Source organism: Oryzias latipes, chromosome 8 (assembly GCF_053564925.1).
Source record: "Oryzias latipes strain Hd-rR chromosome 8, Olatipes_Hd-rR_3.1".
NCBI classification, from domain to species: domain Eukaryota; kingdom Metazoa; phylum Chordata; class Actinopteri; order Beloniformes; family Adrianichthyidae; genus Oryzias; species Oryzias latipes.
Window position 1 is genome coordinate 17,592,167 of NC_136244.1, and position 18,435 is coordinate 17,610,601.

An 18,435-nucleotide genomic window follows, 5' to 3' on the forward strand; every position below is an offset into this window, starting at 1 on the left:
GCTGTGGTTGCCATGTTGGCTTCTTGTCTTGAGATGTGGTGTGTCGTTTCGCTAAACGTCATCCAACCTGACATTATGTTTCCAGAAAGGGGATCATCTCTGCTTTCGGCTTATCCTTCATCCCACTGGTTCTCCTGTAGGTTAATGTTGCTCTAGCAGCTCGTCATATTAGCACTTTTTGTCTATTAGGTTTCCATGGATACTTGGTTCATCAGGGTTGCTGTAAACTGTAAGGTATGTGATGGTGTAAAAGTTTGCCTCAGGTTGGTCGTCATCCTCGTCATGCTTACTGCAAACACAACATGAGGACAGCATGTTGATTCTCGGCAGCCTTTCATGGCTTGTTTTTCTCTGCCTTTGTCTTTTGTGCAAAAAAAAAAATAGAGCGATATTTTCAAGTTCTAATGAGATGATCTGCTGAGGAGGATCATGCATATTCTGCTTTATTAAACCAGGGGTTTTCAGAATAACGTCTTCTTTTGTTTGTTTGGATCTTGAGAAACTTTTTCTTACATAGTCTCTTTCTTGTGTTTATTGCGTGCGCAGACGAATGTGAACTCAGCACAGTCAAGTCCATCTTTTTTCCGATGGCTGGCTGCTGGTCTGCTTTATTGACTGCTGTGCCAGGTGATTGCTAAGCTTTAGTGCACTGACTCCGTAATGCAGATTTTCCAAGCTAATCCCTTTGAAGGAGTTTGACCCCTTCACCAGAGGTTGGCAAACATTATAGGCGGGCCATGATATCATTTCAGTGCTGCTGATGCTGGAGCATTTGAGGTTTTGTTTCCTGAAGTGGCAATTTCAACATAAAATATGGAAGTCCAACGCTTTTCTTGGAAAAATTAAAATGTTTTGGTTTGCGTTTATGTGAATTGCTGATCCTGCCGGTCTCTGCTGCTTTCAGTGCAGAGAAGCGTTGCACACGCATAAGCAGTTTCAACTAGGACACACTGCTTGCCCCTTAGTAGTTGGCACAGATCAAGCTAATAATAACCATCCATTGTGTAAGTGTCAGGAGCTCTGTCAGGCCTTTTGGACTCATCACATTTTGGCTCATGGAGCCGATTCTGAAACCATTTTGGGTCAACTTAACTCAAGTTTTTCATGTTTAGTTTTATATAAACGTGTTGCCAAAAAGGAATAAAATTATTTATTTCAGCTGGCTCTTCTATAGGTGGAGTTCAGGGATAGATGTGTTTACAGGTTAAGGTGGGTGTTGTTTCATCCTTTCTTCTGTTTTCTTTCCAGTGCCAGATGACCTCACTCCAGAGGAGCAGCAGGAGCTGGAGAACATCCGCAGGCGCAAGCAGGAGCTTCTGCTGGACATTCAGGTAGTTGCAGAAAATGATATTTAGTTTCATGTGAACTGGGAATAAAAACAGCCGCACACTGTAAATGCATTGAAAAGAAGAAGAGATCAAAAACAAACTTTTTTACTTCTTGTAATCAAAGCTATACCCTACTTTAAACGACTGTTTTTCCCAATTGGTACAAAGAATTTCCAATCAGTCTTCTAGTTCCAAAAGCTCCTTAATCTTCAGGTATTTTCAGGTTTTCTTTTTTTGTCATAGAGACCATTACTGTTGTTGCTTTGTCTTCTGAGGATGACATGGATGTAAAACTGAAGCGATTAAATGATTCGTCAAACAGATCTGACCGTCGCTCTGCCTCCATGACTGCCTATGTGGTCGAGTTGATTTCCAACCACATCCCGGGATTCAAATCAGTTCAGCAGAATTTCCCTAAAGTGGTTTTATGTTGTTTTCATACATTACAACAACCTTTTCTGATTTTCGACTTGATGACTGTGCTAGAATGCCGTGCATCTGACCGTGTTTGCCGTCAGTATTTGGTACAAACCTCAACATGGACATCCATTGTGGTGGCATTGTTCCTGAATGACCTCAGCTCGTCACCTTCACTGACTCCCCCACCCCACTGCTGCCCCCGTCTTTCCTTTCTCACCTTCTCCGTGCTCCCTACAGTGACCCGTCGCCTCCTCAGCGACTCCCACATTGTCGTCCTCTGCTCCAGCATGTCAAGCCCCCCCAGCACAGCCCCTTTCTATTCCGTATGAGCAAAGCCTTTATTTGTGGGCGCAAGCATCTGAGGAATGTGTTGTGATTGCGCAGGCCTTGAAAACACAGATGTTCCCTTTGTGGTTCCGTCTTTACTGAGATAGCTTTGTGCCCAAGAAAGTCATAGACTAACATTGTAGCGGGGTGTGAATGAACTTTCCCACATGACCACAGCCAAGCCGAGTCTGTAGACTCAAATTTTCTTGTGCAGTTTATTTAGAGTTGCTCATTTTCACCACACACTCTTTCCCCCTCTTTCATCTTTGATGCCAGTCTGGCACCAGAAAGTCCGCTTCATTGAATCTGCTTCTAAGGCCATTAATCACTGAAATGCCACCCAAAATCTAATCTACTTGCATACTTTCTTTACTTCATTTGTGTCGAGGTTTCCCGTTGATGTGCTCTGTTCTGCAGAGTCGATGCAAAGCTGAACCCTGGTTGGAAAAAATCAATGTTTGACAGGAGAAAAAGCTGAACTTTAGTTCAGAATTAAATATGAGCCTCTTCACTAAATTGCTGCCATCTTTTCTGGAGTATAAGTCGCAGGAGCCAACAAATGCAAAATAAAGAGGAAACACACATTTATCAGTCACTGTGGAGTAGAAGTAGGAGAAGGCACACGTCAAATAGACGTAAAAGAAGACTCATGTAATACAAGAGCAGATGGATATTAAACAGGTGATTCAACCTCTGCCTTTCTATTCAAATGGACCTTTCCCATTTTATACAAATATCTGCTCTGTTGTTTGTGTTCGTCACACCCTTCCACTGCCCGCTTTGATGTGACTGCTCACCGGATTCAGGCCTTTTCTTGGGATGCTAACAGCGTCTTTGTGGTTATTTGCTTTGCAGCGGCTGAAGGATGAGATAGCAGAAGTGAACAGCGAGATCGAGAACCTGGATTCCACAGAGGAAAGGTGAGAAAAACCAAAAAAGTTCCCACCCCTTCAGTGTTTTTGTTTTTTGTTTTGGGGGGCCTAAGATGGCTTGTCGCTTCTACCTATATTAACTTAGCAAAATGAAGCTGTCAATAATTCATGTTGGACGGCCACGCCAAACCACCAGATCCCCTCCCCAAATTGGCTTTGCTTTTAAGGCATTTTAAATGTTTCATCAGGCACACCCTCCATGATTGGAGGCCTCATTGAATAATGCAGTGGGTGTACAGACTGAAGCAGACAATAGACGCTCTCTTGAGAGGGAGAGCTTCACTCAAGTGAATAGGGATCCTTTAAAGTTCTGCACATTTTTAAACAATTTCCCACTTGAATGCGTTTGATTCTTGAGCCCTTTCCATCTGTTTCTAGAATACAATAACTGTTCATCTGTGCCACCACTCTTAAAATCTAGACTCAAGTGCTAATCGAAACCAATGTTTTTGAGTGAGAATTGGAAGGAAGTGGATGACGTCTCATCAATATGAAAGGAAGATGTAACCATAGCAATAGCGGACTATATGGGTGCACTTTGACCCCTGAAATAATGAGAAGTGAGACATTCCCATATCTGTCTTCGCCTTTGAACGTCGCTAAATCAACAACCCCTGCTCATCATGAACCCCGGATTCAGAGAAAAGGTCACGGGTAAAGATTCAAGGGGAAGCTGTTCAGTTTAGTGGAATGATCCACGCAGACTCACAAAGATTTGTAACCACGTTTCTCATCATGCTACGTTTAAATTTATAGACGTAATCATACAGATGTGGTGCTTTTAGAATGTTAAAACCTAAACTGTCAAACAATCAGCATTTTCTGATACCATTTACTAACATTTTAAAATCTGTTGCCTCATATTTAGGCATACAGAGACATACTCAGTTGGTTTCTTTTGATCAAAATGATAGATTTGTGGAAACATATCATACCCGACATTCTACCATGATACTTTTCCCCAGCAAAGCATCATAGGCATATTTCATTTAAAACCACTGATGTACATTTAACCCTACAGGAAGAATATGCAGAGGAACAAACATGTAGCCATGGGCCGAAAGAAATTCAACATGGACCCCAAAAAGGTAACAGTTTTTTCTCCTTTTTTATTATAGAAAACGTGCTTCATAACAGGCCTTCAACCTTTGCTTTGGCTTTTTTTTCCAGGGGATCCAGTTTCTTATTGAGAATGACTTGCTGAAGAATACCAGCGAGGACATTGCTCGATTCCTCTACAAAGGAGAGGGTCTCAACAAAACAGCTATTGGGGATTACCTTGGAGAGAGGTAGGGAGTTTATTCTCATCCGTCTGGCCGCTCTTTCCTGTCTCTCTTTTTCTTTTGGTTTCCAAGCCCAATAAATGATAAAAGTAAGGATGAAAAAGAATAAAATATGCAGTGATTTAATCATGTTTTGCTGGTAATTGGTTGCATGTTTAAATCCGCCTCTAAAGTCGATGTGTGTTACTCAGCAGGTTGTTTCTGTCATTGTATGTCTTCTCATGTCTCAGGAATGCATAGGGATAACAAAAAAAGGCTGCACTGTGGAGAAGAGGGATCATTTCTGCTGCTATACTTGTAATTCAGGAAATACTAAGTGTGGTGCTCATCACACTGTGCTCTGGGACCACAGGGTGTGGTCTTCTGTAAGCTTAGACCAGGAAATGGAACTGATGGATCCTCTCTGTTGGATTCTTATCAAGCTTTCAAGTGTTTGTGATTGTGTAAGGAGGGGGTGTTAGCAGCAGGGGAATCTCCAGGGTGGTCATTTGTCCACTGAAAATGCTGGTGACTGGATATGCCTCTAAGCTCCTCAGAGCTGTCCCATGATCCCTCAGGGCAGATCATTTACTCTGGAGGACAAAAAGGTCAGGGATGATCTCATGATCTAGATTAGATGATAAAAGGTGATGGACATTTTTCTTTTTTTTTTTACCTGTTTTCATTGCATTCTGTGTTTTGCAAAAGTGTTAAATGTATTAGTTCATTTGCAAAAAAAAATTTAAGTTTATATATTTTTTTTCTCCTCCACAGAGATGACTTCAATATCCAAGTCCTCCATGCCTTCGTGGAACTTCATGAGTTCACAGACCTTAACCTGGTTCAGGCCCTGAGGTAAAACACTGTGAACGTCCTGATCTCCACCTGGATCTCTAGTTCTATTCAGATCATGTGGGATTTAAGTCTGTTTTCAGAATGTTTCAGTCTTGTGACCAAGATTCGCTTCAGTGGAAGTGAGACTTGCACTGACGGTAAAAGTGTCCCATGACAGGCAGTTCCTGTGGAGTTTTCGGCTGCCGGGAGAAGCGCAGAAAATCGACCGGATGATGGAAGCCTTCGCTCAACGCTATGTCCAATGCAATTCCAAAGTTTTCCAGTCCACAGGTACAGCAGTCAGGTAGCACAGTGCTGATGCGACGCAGAAGAAAAGGGCCTGCAGAGGGAATGTGCAGCAGTTCAAAGCGGTTCAGACGTATACAGAAAACAAGCCACAATAACACAACTATACAAGTGGAGGAAAACTATATCTCATGTTTCCTACACGTGTATCCAAACTGGCTGTAAGTGTGGAATCCTTCAATCATAGAATGATGGGAATACCAAAACCATATACACAAATATTTGCTTGAAGTGGTTTTTAAAGACCCACTCCCATGAAAATTGTGTTTTAACATACATTCCATTTCAGAGTATTTCTTTATTTAAATCTTTGTAAAAAGGGGAGCGGACAAAAAATGCCATTTAAAAGGAAGTGTATTTGGGATGTAAAAAAAAGAAATGCTGGGTGGGCCAGATGCCCCCTGCTCCGCTTCAACAGAGAGCTCTCAGCAACGGGGAGGGGAAGGGGAGATGGGGTTGCTCCGTGCCAACGGTCCCGTCCACAACTCTGAGGCGAATTTCTAGTAAACTCCTGCCGCTCTGCAGAAACTATGTGTTAGAAAATAATACAGTTTTCTCATTTGGGCATAATTATAATTAAAAGACCACTGAGAATACTTTTAAAATAGATCAAAAGATGATTGCAGTGGATCTTAGGATTGGGCAAAATTGACTGGAAGTTTGAAAGACTAAAATATTCATGTAAAAGCTATTTCTGCTGGAGATGAAGTGCTACTATTAAAATGTGCTAGACCTCAGACATTATGCTGATGTCATCTTTTACTTTGTGTTTTATATCCATCACCGTTTATGTTCATTTGTTTTCCTTTCAATCATTAACTGCAGCAAATGGAAATAAGATGCCGATCATATTCAGATTTCAGTGCAAGATTAAAAAGTGCAATGGAAGCTCAAAGATCTATTAGGACATCAATGAAAGCCGCGTCGACTGCTTTTTCTTTTCTTTTAGCAGACACAAAATTGTCCGAATGTCTGGCATTCGGGAAGTAATGCTCCTCACAGACGGTCTCGCATGGATCCAGATGGATATGAATATTGCATCTCGAAGCCTAACGGTGTTTATAAAGTGCTGCTGCGTCAGCCGTCCTAATGCATCTGTGAAGGCACGCGAGCAGCAGCGCACGAGCACAAACACGCATGCATATTTCACTGCCCAAGTGCGTGCCGCCCACTCTCCTCATTACAGAATCTCTTTGCTCATCCGTTCTTCACTGTGGTCTAGAAAGTGCCGCGCTTGTAGCTCTGCTAATTTCCATCTATATTTCAAAGCAGACCAGTGTTGCCCTTCTGCTGCAGCCCTTAGCGCCCTGTTGACCTCATCTTTCTGACCATGTGTTGCAGACACCTGTTACATCCTGTCATTCGCCATCATCATGCTAAACACCAGCCTTCACAATCCAAACGTGAAGGACAAGCCGTCAGTGGAGCGGTTCATCTCCATGAACAGGGGTATAAACGACGGAGGAGACTTGCCTGAAGACCTTCTCACGGTGCGTTGCACTCAGAAACCCGGCAGTCTGACCTCAAACGTGTCTTTAGTTTGTCACCAACATCTGCTTCTGCTTGCAGAATCTGTACGACAGCATAAAAAATGAACCGTTCAAGATCCCAGAAGATGACGGCAACGACCTCACACACACTTTCTTTAACCCAGACAGAGAAGGCTGGCTGCTCAAACTGGGTGAGTGCTGGAGCCAACCATATTCCTCCATTTTTTAACACATACTAGCCTAATCTTTTTATTTTATTTTTATCAGTGGCTTTGATTTAATTGAAAAGTTTTCTTTGTTTTGGAAGATTAACATCTGTTTTGCCAAAGGTATTCTGAAAGACGACCACGTATCTCACGTAACTCATTGGTTACAAATATTTGCAGTAAAGCTGAACAATTTTACACAATTTATTTAAAACTGTTAATCGTGGGGTTTTTGTTGTAAAACACGCCCACCTACATCATTTCTCTGACTATTTCTGGACACAAAGACATGCAAATTATTCCAATTATAGCTTAATTATTAACAATTTCCCGAAAAGACAATCCCAACCCAAAGCCACAACTCTTTCTGTTCCCTCCAGTATTTCTCTCTACTCCACAGATTCACAGTGAATTTCTTTTTAAAAACCTTGTTGCTGTGAATTTTTTAGAATAAGCTCTTTTAAAAAAAAATAATTTTGTCTTCCAGATTTGAGTGAAACAATCCCAGGAAGGCCATTTATTTTAGCAAATGGCCACATGTCATGCAGTGCTTTGCATTAGCTCTTGTTTTTTTGAATACAGCTCCCCCTTGTGGACAAAAAGCGTTATTGGCGCTGTAAAGCAGTTCATCAAAGTCTAACTGGATAATAAACTGCGGAAGAACTGTGGTGCCCTAACTTCTTATGATTTAATTTGATTTGTTATGTTTTCTTTTCCTCTTCGTTTGTTCGTTTGTTTCCATGATTTTGGCTGTTGTCTTTCCTCAGGAGGTATGTACACCTGCTCTTACCCAACGCTAGTTCAACTCTCAGGTGCTTTTGGTGGTCTGCCATGCTTTTTTTCCCACTCTTTACATTTTAAATGATGCTTTTTGGTGTTTTTTTTTTGTCTCTTCATTGATTCATCCAAACTTCAGCTTGTTTCTTCAGTGTGTCACAGACTCAGTGGTTTATCTCCGCTCCTATTTATATCTGTCGGGTGGTTGCTTGGTGCATTTTTCTCTCAGGAAGTCACAGCTTTGTGACCACTCTACAGAACAGCTTTACTCTTTTTTTTTTTTTTTGCCCTGTGCGCTCAAGCACTCTCTCTGTGATCTTCAGTTTTTGTTTTGGAAGCTGCATTATACCTCCTTTCCATTCAACAATCATAGCAAAGGACTTGTGGTATTGCTCACGCACCAATTTTCCATTGGATTTAGCTTGCTGTGTGTTTGCATGGAGAGGAAATACTGCACTTTTTCATCAGCAAAATTCTGCTTTCATGCTGGAAATGGATCTGATTGGTAAAAGTGTGGCTGTGGCCTCTTGTGGTGCTGGACTGGACCAAACCGTGTTAGCAAGTTTTTCAGATCTTTCTTTTTTTTTTTTTTTTTTTTTTAATTGAGTAATTGGATAAAAGACTTTGCTTGGAAAACCCACTCCAGCCCAGACCCCCTGCAACAATCCTCTGGGACGACCATGTTTCAGACATTCTTGCAGGAAAGCTTTGTCTCCTAGTGACAGGAAATGATTTAATTAGTTTCAGTTTTGAAACCCTGTCCTCTTTAAACAAATCAGCATCATGGCCTGCTTTTTCTCTTTTCCATGCGAAATGAGTCGAGGTGTGGCGAGCTGCCGTCGTCTCCATCTCTGTCCAGTGTTCTCTAGTCTGTGTAGATGTTAGGTGTAGGCGAAGTGCTCCACCTTTCTGTGATATGACAGAATATCATATACAGTGCCGCTGCTGTTATATGATGTTGTGAGTGTGATTTGTCCAGAAGCATCCTGTGAAGCTTGTGTGTTGGAAGGGGGGGGGGTTGTTTCACTAACACCGGTGGTGGGATCATCTTGTCTAGACGAGGCTTGTAGCAGCATGCCAGAGTCTGGATATATATACATGTAAGAAATGATTTCTAGTGAACCCAAACAGGAAAAGTAATATTGCAACAGCTTAAGAAGAGCCCAGCATCCGTCTGTGGCGAAGCCTTTCTCCTTATCCTGTTTGTCGGTCTCCGCCTTTCATCTGTGATCAGGTTACCCATCACAGGAAGTACAAGTGACAAAGAGGCCAAGAGGTCAACCCCCAGTTGGAGTGAACCACGTTAACCAAAGAGTCCCCAGTGATGGTCACACGGGCCAAGACTTGATTCTGTCACCCCTCATTTAGAAAATCCACTTCTCATTCATTCATTTAAGCACACAGAACTGCCCCCAAGTCATTTAATGGAAGTGCTTCAATACATTTAGTGAATGTGAAGCACAATGATCTGTTAGGCTTGTATTGATCCTGGACTTTTAAATGTGTCCCTCTGAGTCGGCAACAAAAGAAATTCGGGCCAATGAAGCTATAGTTTCCAGAGACCAGAAGATTCTTTTTAATGTTCTCACTCCGGCTTTAGGCAAATGTAATATTTTAAAAACTGACGGGGAAACGAGAGGACAAGTTGTTTGGTATATGTCAGGCTGACAGTTCCTACAGACAGAGAGAAGAGGAAGAAGGGTGACATGTGGGAGTCCTGTGGAAGCGTCATCCGTCTCTGTGGCCATTCATGTGTCTGTCTGCTGCGCAGCCTGGTGCTTTGGTGCTCCTTTCTTTCCTGAGCTTCTCCGTCTCTCAGTGGGGGTTTCTGATGTCGGCTCTTTATTCTACAGGAGGACGAGTTAAGACGTGGAAGAGGAGATGGTTTATCCTGACAGACAACTGTCTTTACTATTTTGAGTTCACAACAGTGAGTGCCTTTCGCCATCAAATTCCACCTGCGTGTCTGACAGTGTCTGATTGACCTGCTTTGCTTTATTCGTGCAGGACAAAGAACCTCGAGGAATCATCCCACTGGAGAATTTGAGCATCAGGGAGGTGGAGGATAAGAAGCCTGTTAGTACAGTTTCCTTTTTATTGTCGTGACCCTTTCAGATTGAGGCAGTTTGGAGTGAAATCATCCAGGTTAAAGCACATTTAAAGACCCACACCATTGAAAAACGTGTTTTTAACAAGTTCTTGTGGCATTCTGAGGACAGATATTAAGAAAGTTATGCTCAAAGTTGTATTTCTCAGTGTTTCTTTATTCAATTGTTGTGTATCAGCAGCAGACATACAAATTCAGTTTGAAAAAGGGCGCATTTGTGGCGTAGGTGACGTGCAGGGCGGGTCATAAGCTTCCTGTTCATCTGCAACAGGAAAGGGAGCGCCAAAAGCCCCGCCCACCATCCAGAGGCAAATTTCTAACAAACTACTGCCGCTGAGTCCTAGGACATACACACGGCATTATCATGGTTAGAATTTGTACCAAATCCTATAAGAAATGTTTTTTTAATGTATATATATTGGATTAAAAATTGTGTTAAGTGTGGGTGTGGTCTTGACATGTGACTGTTACCAGTCTCTGGAAGGACCTCACTGTTACAATAACTGTATTTTTGTTTGTCCTGCTAATTTGTCCCTTTTTGATTTGCCCTATTTTATCCTGGTTTGTTTGTTTAGGCCCAAAAAGGTGCAGTAAGTAGATGAAGACTTCTTCTGTCTGACTAAACCCTTGAGTCCTCAGAACCGTTCTTCTGCCTTCACTTTTAGGGACATTCAAAGATTCCCCTTCTCCAACTTTTAGATGAGCTTCCCCAAAAGGAGGTTAAAGCGCTCGCACACCCACATCAAAGCTGCAGTTTTGAATTTGTGTCCGTTTTCTTTTTTTCCCAGAACTGCTTTGAGCTTTTCATTCCTGAAAACAAAGACCAGGTGATCAAAGCGTGCAAAACGGAGGCAGACGGGCGGGTTGTCGAGGGAAACCACACCTTCTACCGCATCTCGGCTCCCACGCCGTTAGAAAAAGAACAATGGATGAACAGCATAAAGTACGTCTATCTACTTCTTTTTCCGTCTGTTAGTCGTATCAAGGTGAATCTTCAGGCAGACTTAGGTAAAGTGAGTAACTTCTGTCAAACTGGGTCTATTGAACTTTAAATTGTAGTTATGTCAACACAGAAAGCAATCTGCATTTTACTGCTATCACCTGAAAAATAATATACATATATTAAGCACTGTCTTTTCAGATGAAACTCCTGTTTTTTGTCTTGTAGTCACTGTTGTTTTCCTAATCAAAGGACTGTCTGTATGTATTCCGTCCACAGAGCTGCCATCAGCAGGGACCCATTTTATGAGATGCTAGCAGCCAGGAAGAAGAAGGTTTCCTCCATGAAGCGGCACTAGAGCTGCTTCCCTTTTCCAAAGCTGCACTTCACAGAGCATGAGGTCTGGATGTGTGCTCACTGTCTGGGCTGGTGCCGAGGCCTTATTAATAAGGCTTACCTCAGAAATTTCCAAAGACGACATCCCCAGCCTGGTTTTGGGCCTCCACACAGAAGCATGCGGAGGTTGTAGATGAGTCGGAGGTCAGAGCTTCCCGACCCGAATGTCTTTTCCACTCAGCTTTGTATGTTCTGTCTGAGGTTGAAAGCGAAGATTGCTGTTGGAACGCAGCAAAATCCTCTTTCGAGATGCAAAAAAACAGGCCTCAATCCCAGTATGCGTGGCACATGTATGACGCTGTACTCTCATGCAGTCCCCCGTTGCACACATCATTTAAACTCAGCAGGTCTGACCGGGTGTGGCACCCCAACCAAGATATTCCTCACCTCACAGGAAAGCTGAAAGCTTTTCCTGGCGTGCTTTAACTTGTATTGGAATATGTGTCTATTTTTACAGAGTTACTGTTCAATTCTGTTGAATTTTCTTTTTAGTTTGCTTTTGTAAACCAAAATGATCTTGCAGTAGAAGCTACAGAAAGTTTTTTTTTTTCAACCGTTAGTTCTTTTACAAAGAAAAAAATCAGTTCCAAAACGGTTGCACTCAGGAGATTGCTTTAACAATAAATAAGTAGAATAAATTCTTAAGTCCCCTTTTAGTGGATGATGATCATGTAAGAATGGATGCGCTTGGCTGGTTTGAGGACTGAACTGCTTTTGTAAATGTGAAATCATAGAGGGCGGCGTCTGCTTGTCAGGAACGGCTCTGACATTTGGATGTGATGCAAAGAAATTCATTTCCTGGAAGTACTGAAGATGCAAGAAGAGGCTCTGGCTTTTTTTTTTTAAACTGAGATTTGACTCCAACACAAGATTCCTCATGTGTCAAACAGTCATTCAGATGAAAACTAAAGTTGCTGCACACTGTGGTTGGAGTGTACATAAGAGGTGGGAAACATTGCTGCTGGTTGGCAACCTGAGTTGGGGTCTTTTTGGTTTAAAGGAAACAATTTTTAATCTATCTCAGTGATATTTGTACTGTACGCTTCAGCTTGTAAATGTTTAACACTGTTGGTAGATGATTGAAAAGGCTTTAAAGATTGCTGCCTGGAACCGAAGCGGGCTGTTCTCTATCTAAGGGTCTTTGATGGGAAACAGTCAGCCCTCTCTTTGTGTCAGGAATGTACCACGCTTATTAAAAGGATGACCGGCGGATCACACTGCAGCAGTAACGCAATAATAACATTTTATTTGGTCACCCATCTTTTCTGTAGCGGTGCCTCCCCTCCTGTTTTGTCGTCTGCACTTAATTCAGTTTGATCTGATCTCAACATGAGAATGGCTTCCGATTTGTTCTACATCTGGCCGCTCTTCTTCTCCGATCCTTTCCGTACACGAGCACATCCCCCAGAAAAGTAAGATCGCGAAACAAAAAATCCTTACAGTATTGGTTTATTTATCAAAGTTGTACATATTTAAATGTAAAGTGAATATTTGTACTGATTTTTTGTTTTCCCATTTTTTGATTTTATATTATAACCTTTTATTTTCTTTTTATCAGATTTCCATCTATTCCATTTAATCATTTTGAAATAAAAGGTCATTTGTCTCAATACTGACTCACATTGTGTGTAAAAGAGGTTTAGGGAATGATGCCATTTTCAAATCACGCCAGCAGGGGGCAGAGTGGGTTAACATTCTTAGAAACGGTCACGTGTTCCCACTGGCAGAACATGTGCTTTTTGTCTTTACTACAGTTTTACAACACTAATTCCCATCAAGAATGTTTTTATTGCACTTTGTCATTTATATATATATATATATATATATATATATATATATATATATATATATATATATATATATATATATATATATATCTATATCTAAATGAGTATGTCGATTTGATGTTTATCAAGCCACCTTCTGAAGTTTTTGGAGCACAAATGTTAGTGCAGCAGGAAAACCAATGTGTAGCATATTTATGATATTCACTGATGCCTGAAATAATTAAAGATGAGTTTTCTATACTTAAGCAAAACTTGGAATTCCACCCTGGACACTTGATGTAACCCTTGTGCTATCCTAGGCACTTTAACGTTGGTATTTGGGTCATCTAGACCCACTAGACAGTGCGCTGAACCTTTTTTCTTGAATGATTTGTGATCTTCACTGGTGTCCATGGATTATTACATGAAATCCTCTCCACCTTTATCCACCTTTGTCATGGTAGGGAGAACATGTCAATGTAAGGGTGGGGTCATCTAAGATAGCACAAGGGTTAAAAATTATTTAAAACTAAATAGAAATGTGTGCTCCCTATATGTGATTTTATTTGAGGGGGAAAAAAAAGAAAAATGGTTTCGTACATCTTCATTTTCATCAAAAGAGGAATTCTAAGAGGAAAACAGAACATTTCCCATAAGGCCCTCTGCTATAATTTACGCAAAAGTTTTTGTTATCATTAACAGTTTACTGCAGCTCTGGGTAAATTAACCAGTCTTTCGTTCCCATGTTGGTCTTATTGGACCTAAGTGCTGCATTTGTTGGAACTTGTTGGATCTTATTTTTAGTTTGCTCATCATTGTTGTATAATAATTTTAGGGGTCTCAAAGGATTATGGACTTAACACTATTTTTTTCCTCTCATTATGTGCCTCCTTCAGGTGAATTCACCTGGAAGCAGTATTCATTTCCTGTGCCATGGGACCAATTTGCCTTAGGAGAATCTACTAAGTGGAGTTTTCCTCAAAATCCTACACCGCACTACTACTGCAAAACGAATTTACTTACCCATCTAAATTGTTAGATTAGTGTTCCAATCATGTGTGTAAAACTGGTTTCTTCTACCAGCATTCATGAGAAGAACATGGTCCTCCCAGGAGTTCAGTGAATTTTAGCAGTCATGAAATGTTCATGCAGCTAAATACTCTCCAGTTCGACTCCCAATGCTATTAAAACTTGAAGCAATTGGGAGCAACTGCAGGAATATGGGAGGCAACATAAGCTGACACAGCAGGGGTGAGTGAATACTTTGTTGCACACAGGTCTCAGTCTTCTGCAGTCACCTTCAAATTTCATGCAGTCTTCAAATTTTCTCAAGGAGACATGAAGACGCTTCTAGAAAACTGAATGCTTTTGTTGCCAAGATGCTGCATCCGAACTATGTATCACTGAAAAACAATGCAAGATATATGATCCGGTGGTGTGTAAAGCATGCCGCCACGAGACTTTCTCTGGAAAGAAGAACCACACGTCATGATCTGAGAGACGGGCCTGAGTTTGTCAGTTTTTGCTCTATTTTTTTTTGTGAACACTTTGGGAATAGCTCCTTATGGTTTCCAGATGACGGTACACCAGTGCACAAAAAGGCAGGTTCCATGAAGACCCGGATGAAACAGTTTAGAGTGGATTCTTCACATCAATCCGATTGAAAACCTTTGGTAAAAATGAAGGTTTTAAAACTTTTCAGCATTTGACCTCATAAAAAAAAATAGACAAACATTCTCACAAATACTCTTAGTTCACTTTGTGAAACCCTTTGTAACAGGTTGACTGATAACATATGAAACCATATGAATTATGAATGGGAAGGGGATTAGATTTACATGAATGGGAAAACACAGAATTGTCTTTAGTCTAAGATGGAAAAACAGCTGTCAGTCACAAAGGGTTACAAACATTTCTCACAAATCACAAAGTAGTAAACATTTTACACAATAACCTGAGATGAAACTGTTTTAATTATAATTTTCAAAGGCGGAATGTGGAAACACAGCAGCTCGTGCAGACAGGAAGAACACACGGTTCAAGTGTGACGCCAAAACAAGGAGTGAAATACAACACGTGATCACAAAAAAATGTTCGACAAAAAGAATGACGAAGCTTTACTGCAAATAGCCTTCAGGTCATAGACTTTCTGGAAGACACAATGTGACATTCTGTACCATGACTAGAAGAGAGAGGCATTGTGAGACAAAGGTGTAACTTATGTTGAAGTTATTTTGAATTCACACTTTGTGCTCCAAATACACAAGTTTACTCTCATCACTGGTGAGAATGTAACACCCTTATTTAGATGTGGTAAACAGAAACAGTTTTGTTAGGAACAAACAAAATAAATATGATAATGCATTATGTTATCAACACTGAGCTATAGACTTGTAATGTCTCAGATTTCCACATTTCCACACCCCTGTTTTCAGATTACACACAGAATTTCAAGCCAAAATAAAAAATACAGATATGCTTAGACTTTTTATTTAATTTAAACACAATTTTATTTTGAAAGATTTTAACCCCCTGGAAGCCTGAATTTGAATGTAGATGCTTAAATTAAGGTAATTTAGTAGCCAATGGGGTTTGATGCATGTATATGTGTCAATGGATTAAACTGTGAATTAGTTGGAAGCAACCAAATGTTTCAACCAATTATATTCAAGCTATTTTTTAAAATTAAATAAGGTTTGCCAAGTGATTTGCTAAGCAATGGCCACCTTGCAATAGCTCTGTGCCCCGCCTCTGCCACCCTAGTGAAAATGTTCTGGACATGCAACAGCTCTGAAACTCCAGCGTAAACCAACCATTAAAAATACTACCAATGTAGAGATGGACATCTCAAAGCCTACATGTCTCTATGTTTTTTTAGCCTCAGACACTTAGTCTCTTTCCCACACAAACAGATATGTGTTCACATAGTGATAACTGATAAGACTCTTTGCTTGCAGAAGCGGTTGTGCAAACTTCTGCAGTTTACCACAGCTCTGCATACAGTTGTAGTTATTACAGTGTTTAAAGCTTCAGTTTGTTCTCCTGTTAAGACTGTGATCTGATGCAATATTTATCAATGCATAAAATTTACTTTGAAAGGATGTGAGATAAAAAACATCTTCGTTAACATTCATTGAGATGAGGAACATTGTGTCATTTAAATATGAACTTTCAGGGGAAAAAAAGATGAGTTACAGAGTAAGAAACACTATTGAGTATTTCAAATACTCCATTGTTCAGCTCTGTTTGATTTGTTGTTTTGTATCCTAAGGCAGGAGCTAAATGGGTTCATAGCTTGGTTATCAGCAGCGAATGGGGCTGTGCATCATCGCACTGCAGACACATGGATGTTAGTTTTCCTCCAGGTTTTTAGTGACTGGTGCAAGATTACTGAGACCAGCCGTTGGACTCACAATAAAGTGAATCATCTTGTTTTATCCACTGGTTCCTAATTATTATCCTACTCTCTGTTTCTGTAGTCTTCCAGTTTTTTTCTGTCAGATGTTGATTAACATAAGTGACAGGAAAAAATAAAACAAAATATGTAATTTGAGTATAAAGCATTGCACCTAATAATCTTCATAACCAATTTAAAATTGAATCTAACTGTAACTGGAACTTACTTACTTACTTTTATGTTGGTGGACAATTGTAAATTCAACATCCATGATGTAATGTTAGAGGGTCTCACACACCTTAAAAAAAGTCTATCTTTTGAACGCTATTCAGTATTATTATTGTTAATCATATTTTGGACTAATTTTTTTTAAACTAAGTGTTTGAATGTAATTTTTTGTTGAACTATTTTTTTAAATCTGATATCAGTTTTTCATATTATCTATGTTTTTGCTATTTATTGGTATATTTTTTTAAATAATGTCAATTGTTTCAACTAATTATTTGTAAGTGTTGGTGCTCTAATATTGATGCAGTCACGTAGGTCCTTCAGCAGGTGGCAGTATGCACTCAAGCTTTTGCACCAACGTTAATAGAAAAAGGAATGTCTTGCATTTAACATTCATTCATTCATTTTCCATCCCGTTTATTCCCTTTCGGGGTCATGGGGCTGCCGGAGCCTATCCCGGCCACTTGTGGGCGAAGGCAGGGGACTCCCTGGACAGATCGCCAGTCTGTCGCAGGGTCATTTAACATCATTTGTTTTTCATTTTTTTTCTACCTTATCACTATTTTCTTTTAGGTGAATCCCCTAAAATCTTGCGTATTTCCATTAGTATAATTTACATCACAGAATTCTGCCTTTGGTCTTTCTGTTCTTTTTTTGAATGATCATCATATTAGCTGTACCTTGTATTAAAATGACCCCTTTTTTTTAAATAAATCAACTTTTGTCTGAGCATTCCTATTGAACAGGCTTCACTTTGAAGTATTTACAGCACAAATGTTGGAGCAGCAGGGGAAAGGTCATTATTTACAAGTGAATATGTATCATATTCAATGGTGCCTGGAAAAGCAATCAATAGAAATGACTTTCTCAATTGAACAGACATGCAGGAAATGACAGAGCATAGCTATGACACTGTGCACATGTTATAAGGCATAAAACGGCAATGTTTGTGCACCCTTTTGCTCTCTTTTGTTGCCTAAATAGGATGTTTTCACTTGTGATAAGTAGATGGAAAACACAATAAAACCAACGATAGAGATTTTGTGTTCTATGTCCATATTGCTAAAAAACATTTCATCTTATTTATGTACTCAGTCTGACACGTAACCAGCTTTTAAAAGTTTTCTGAGAGAGCTGAGGGGCTAAATGTATAAAAAACAGTTCTTAAAGGAATTATTAAAGATAATTCTTACTAGTTTGATTATGGTGATGTTTATTGCTGCACATTTGAAGGAAAATAACAAAAATGCAATCAAGATCAAAACTTTTCCACTGCTAGGATCTTGCAGGAAAAGGTTTATATATCATCCTTAAGCTATGGCATTAGGACATAACAAGAGTGGCTCCGAGCGATAAGAGTGAAATTCCTAAAGTGACCCTGCAGAGTCTGCTTTTGAACTCAGTAAATCATTACTGGAGAGGGATGAGGGTCCTGCTGCATGGGCACTTTAACAATTCTGCCTGGAAGAATGAGTACAGTTTCCAAAGAAATGTCTTCAAATCCTGCTGAACTTGAACATTTGTCAGTAAATGCACAAGGAGGAACCCATTGAGGACAGAGGGGGGGGTTAACCCTTCCCTGAACCACGTATTTGCTTTTTACATGTTGAGTTTGACACGCTTCATGGCACATGGTACACCTTGTTCTCTAGAAAAGAGATTTTCACATCCTGTTCTAATAACATATCATATTCAACAGCTGTCTTAAATGTCTGAGTT

General features: G+C 40.2%; 1 protein-coding gene across 4 annotated transcripts in view; it reads left to right on the plus strand.

The window, feature by feature from the left end:
* Window positions 1-12,935, plus strand: part of cyth1a (cytohesin 1a) — a 32,707-nt gene extending 19,772 nt beyond the window's left edge. For all 4 annotated transcript variants that reach the window (XM_078950906.1, XM_011478148.4, XM_004071409.5 and 1 more), the window contains exons 2-13: window positions 1,249-1,331; window positions 2,931-2,995; window positions 4,029-4,095; window positions 4,178-4,296; window positions 5,044-5,124; window positions 5,282-5,394; window positions 6,751-6,899; window positions 6,979-7,090; window positions 9,736-9,812; window positions 9,890-9,958; window positions 10,778-10,932; window positions 11,209-12,935. In XM_078950906.1, the coding sequence (XP_078807032.1) occupies window positions 1,249-1,331; window positions 2,931-2,995; window positions 4,029-4,095; window positions 4,178-4,296; window positions 5,044-5,124; window positions 5,282-5,394; window positions 6,751-6,899; window positions 6,979-7,090; window positions 9,736-9,812; window positions 9,890-9,958; window positions 10,778-10,932; window positions 11,209-11,287 (1,169 nt within the window). In that variant the 3' untranslated portion in view covers window positions 11,288-12,935. The remainder of the gene's footprint in view (window positions 1-1,248; window positions 1,332-2,930; window positions 2,996-4,028; window positions 4,096-4,177; window positions 4,297-5,043; window positions 5,125-5,281; window positions 5,395-6,750; window positions 6,900-6,978; window positions 7,091-9,735; window positions 9,813-9,889; window positions 9,959-10,777; window positions 10,933-11,208) is intronic.
* The last annotated feature ends 5,500 nt before the right edge of the window (window positions 12,936-18,435 follow it).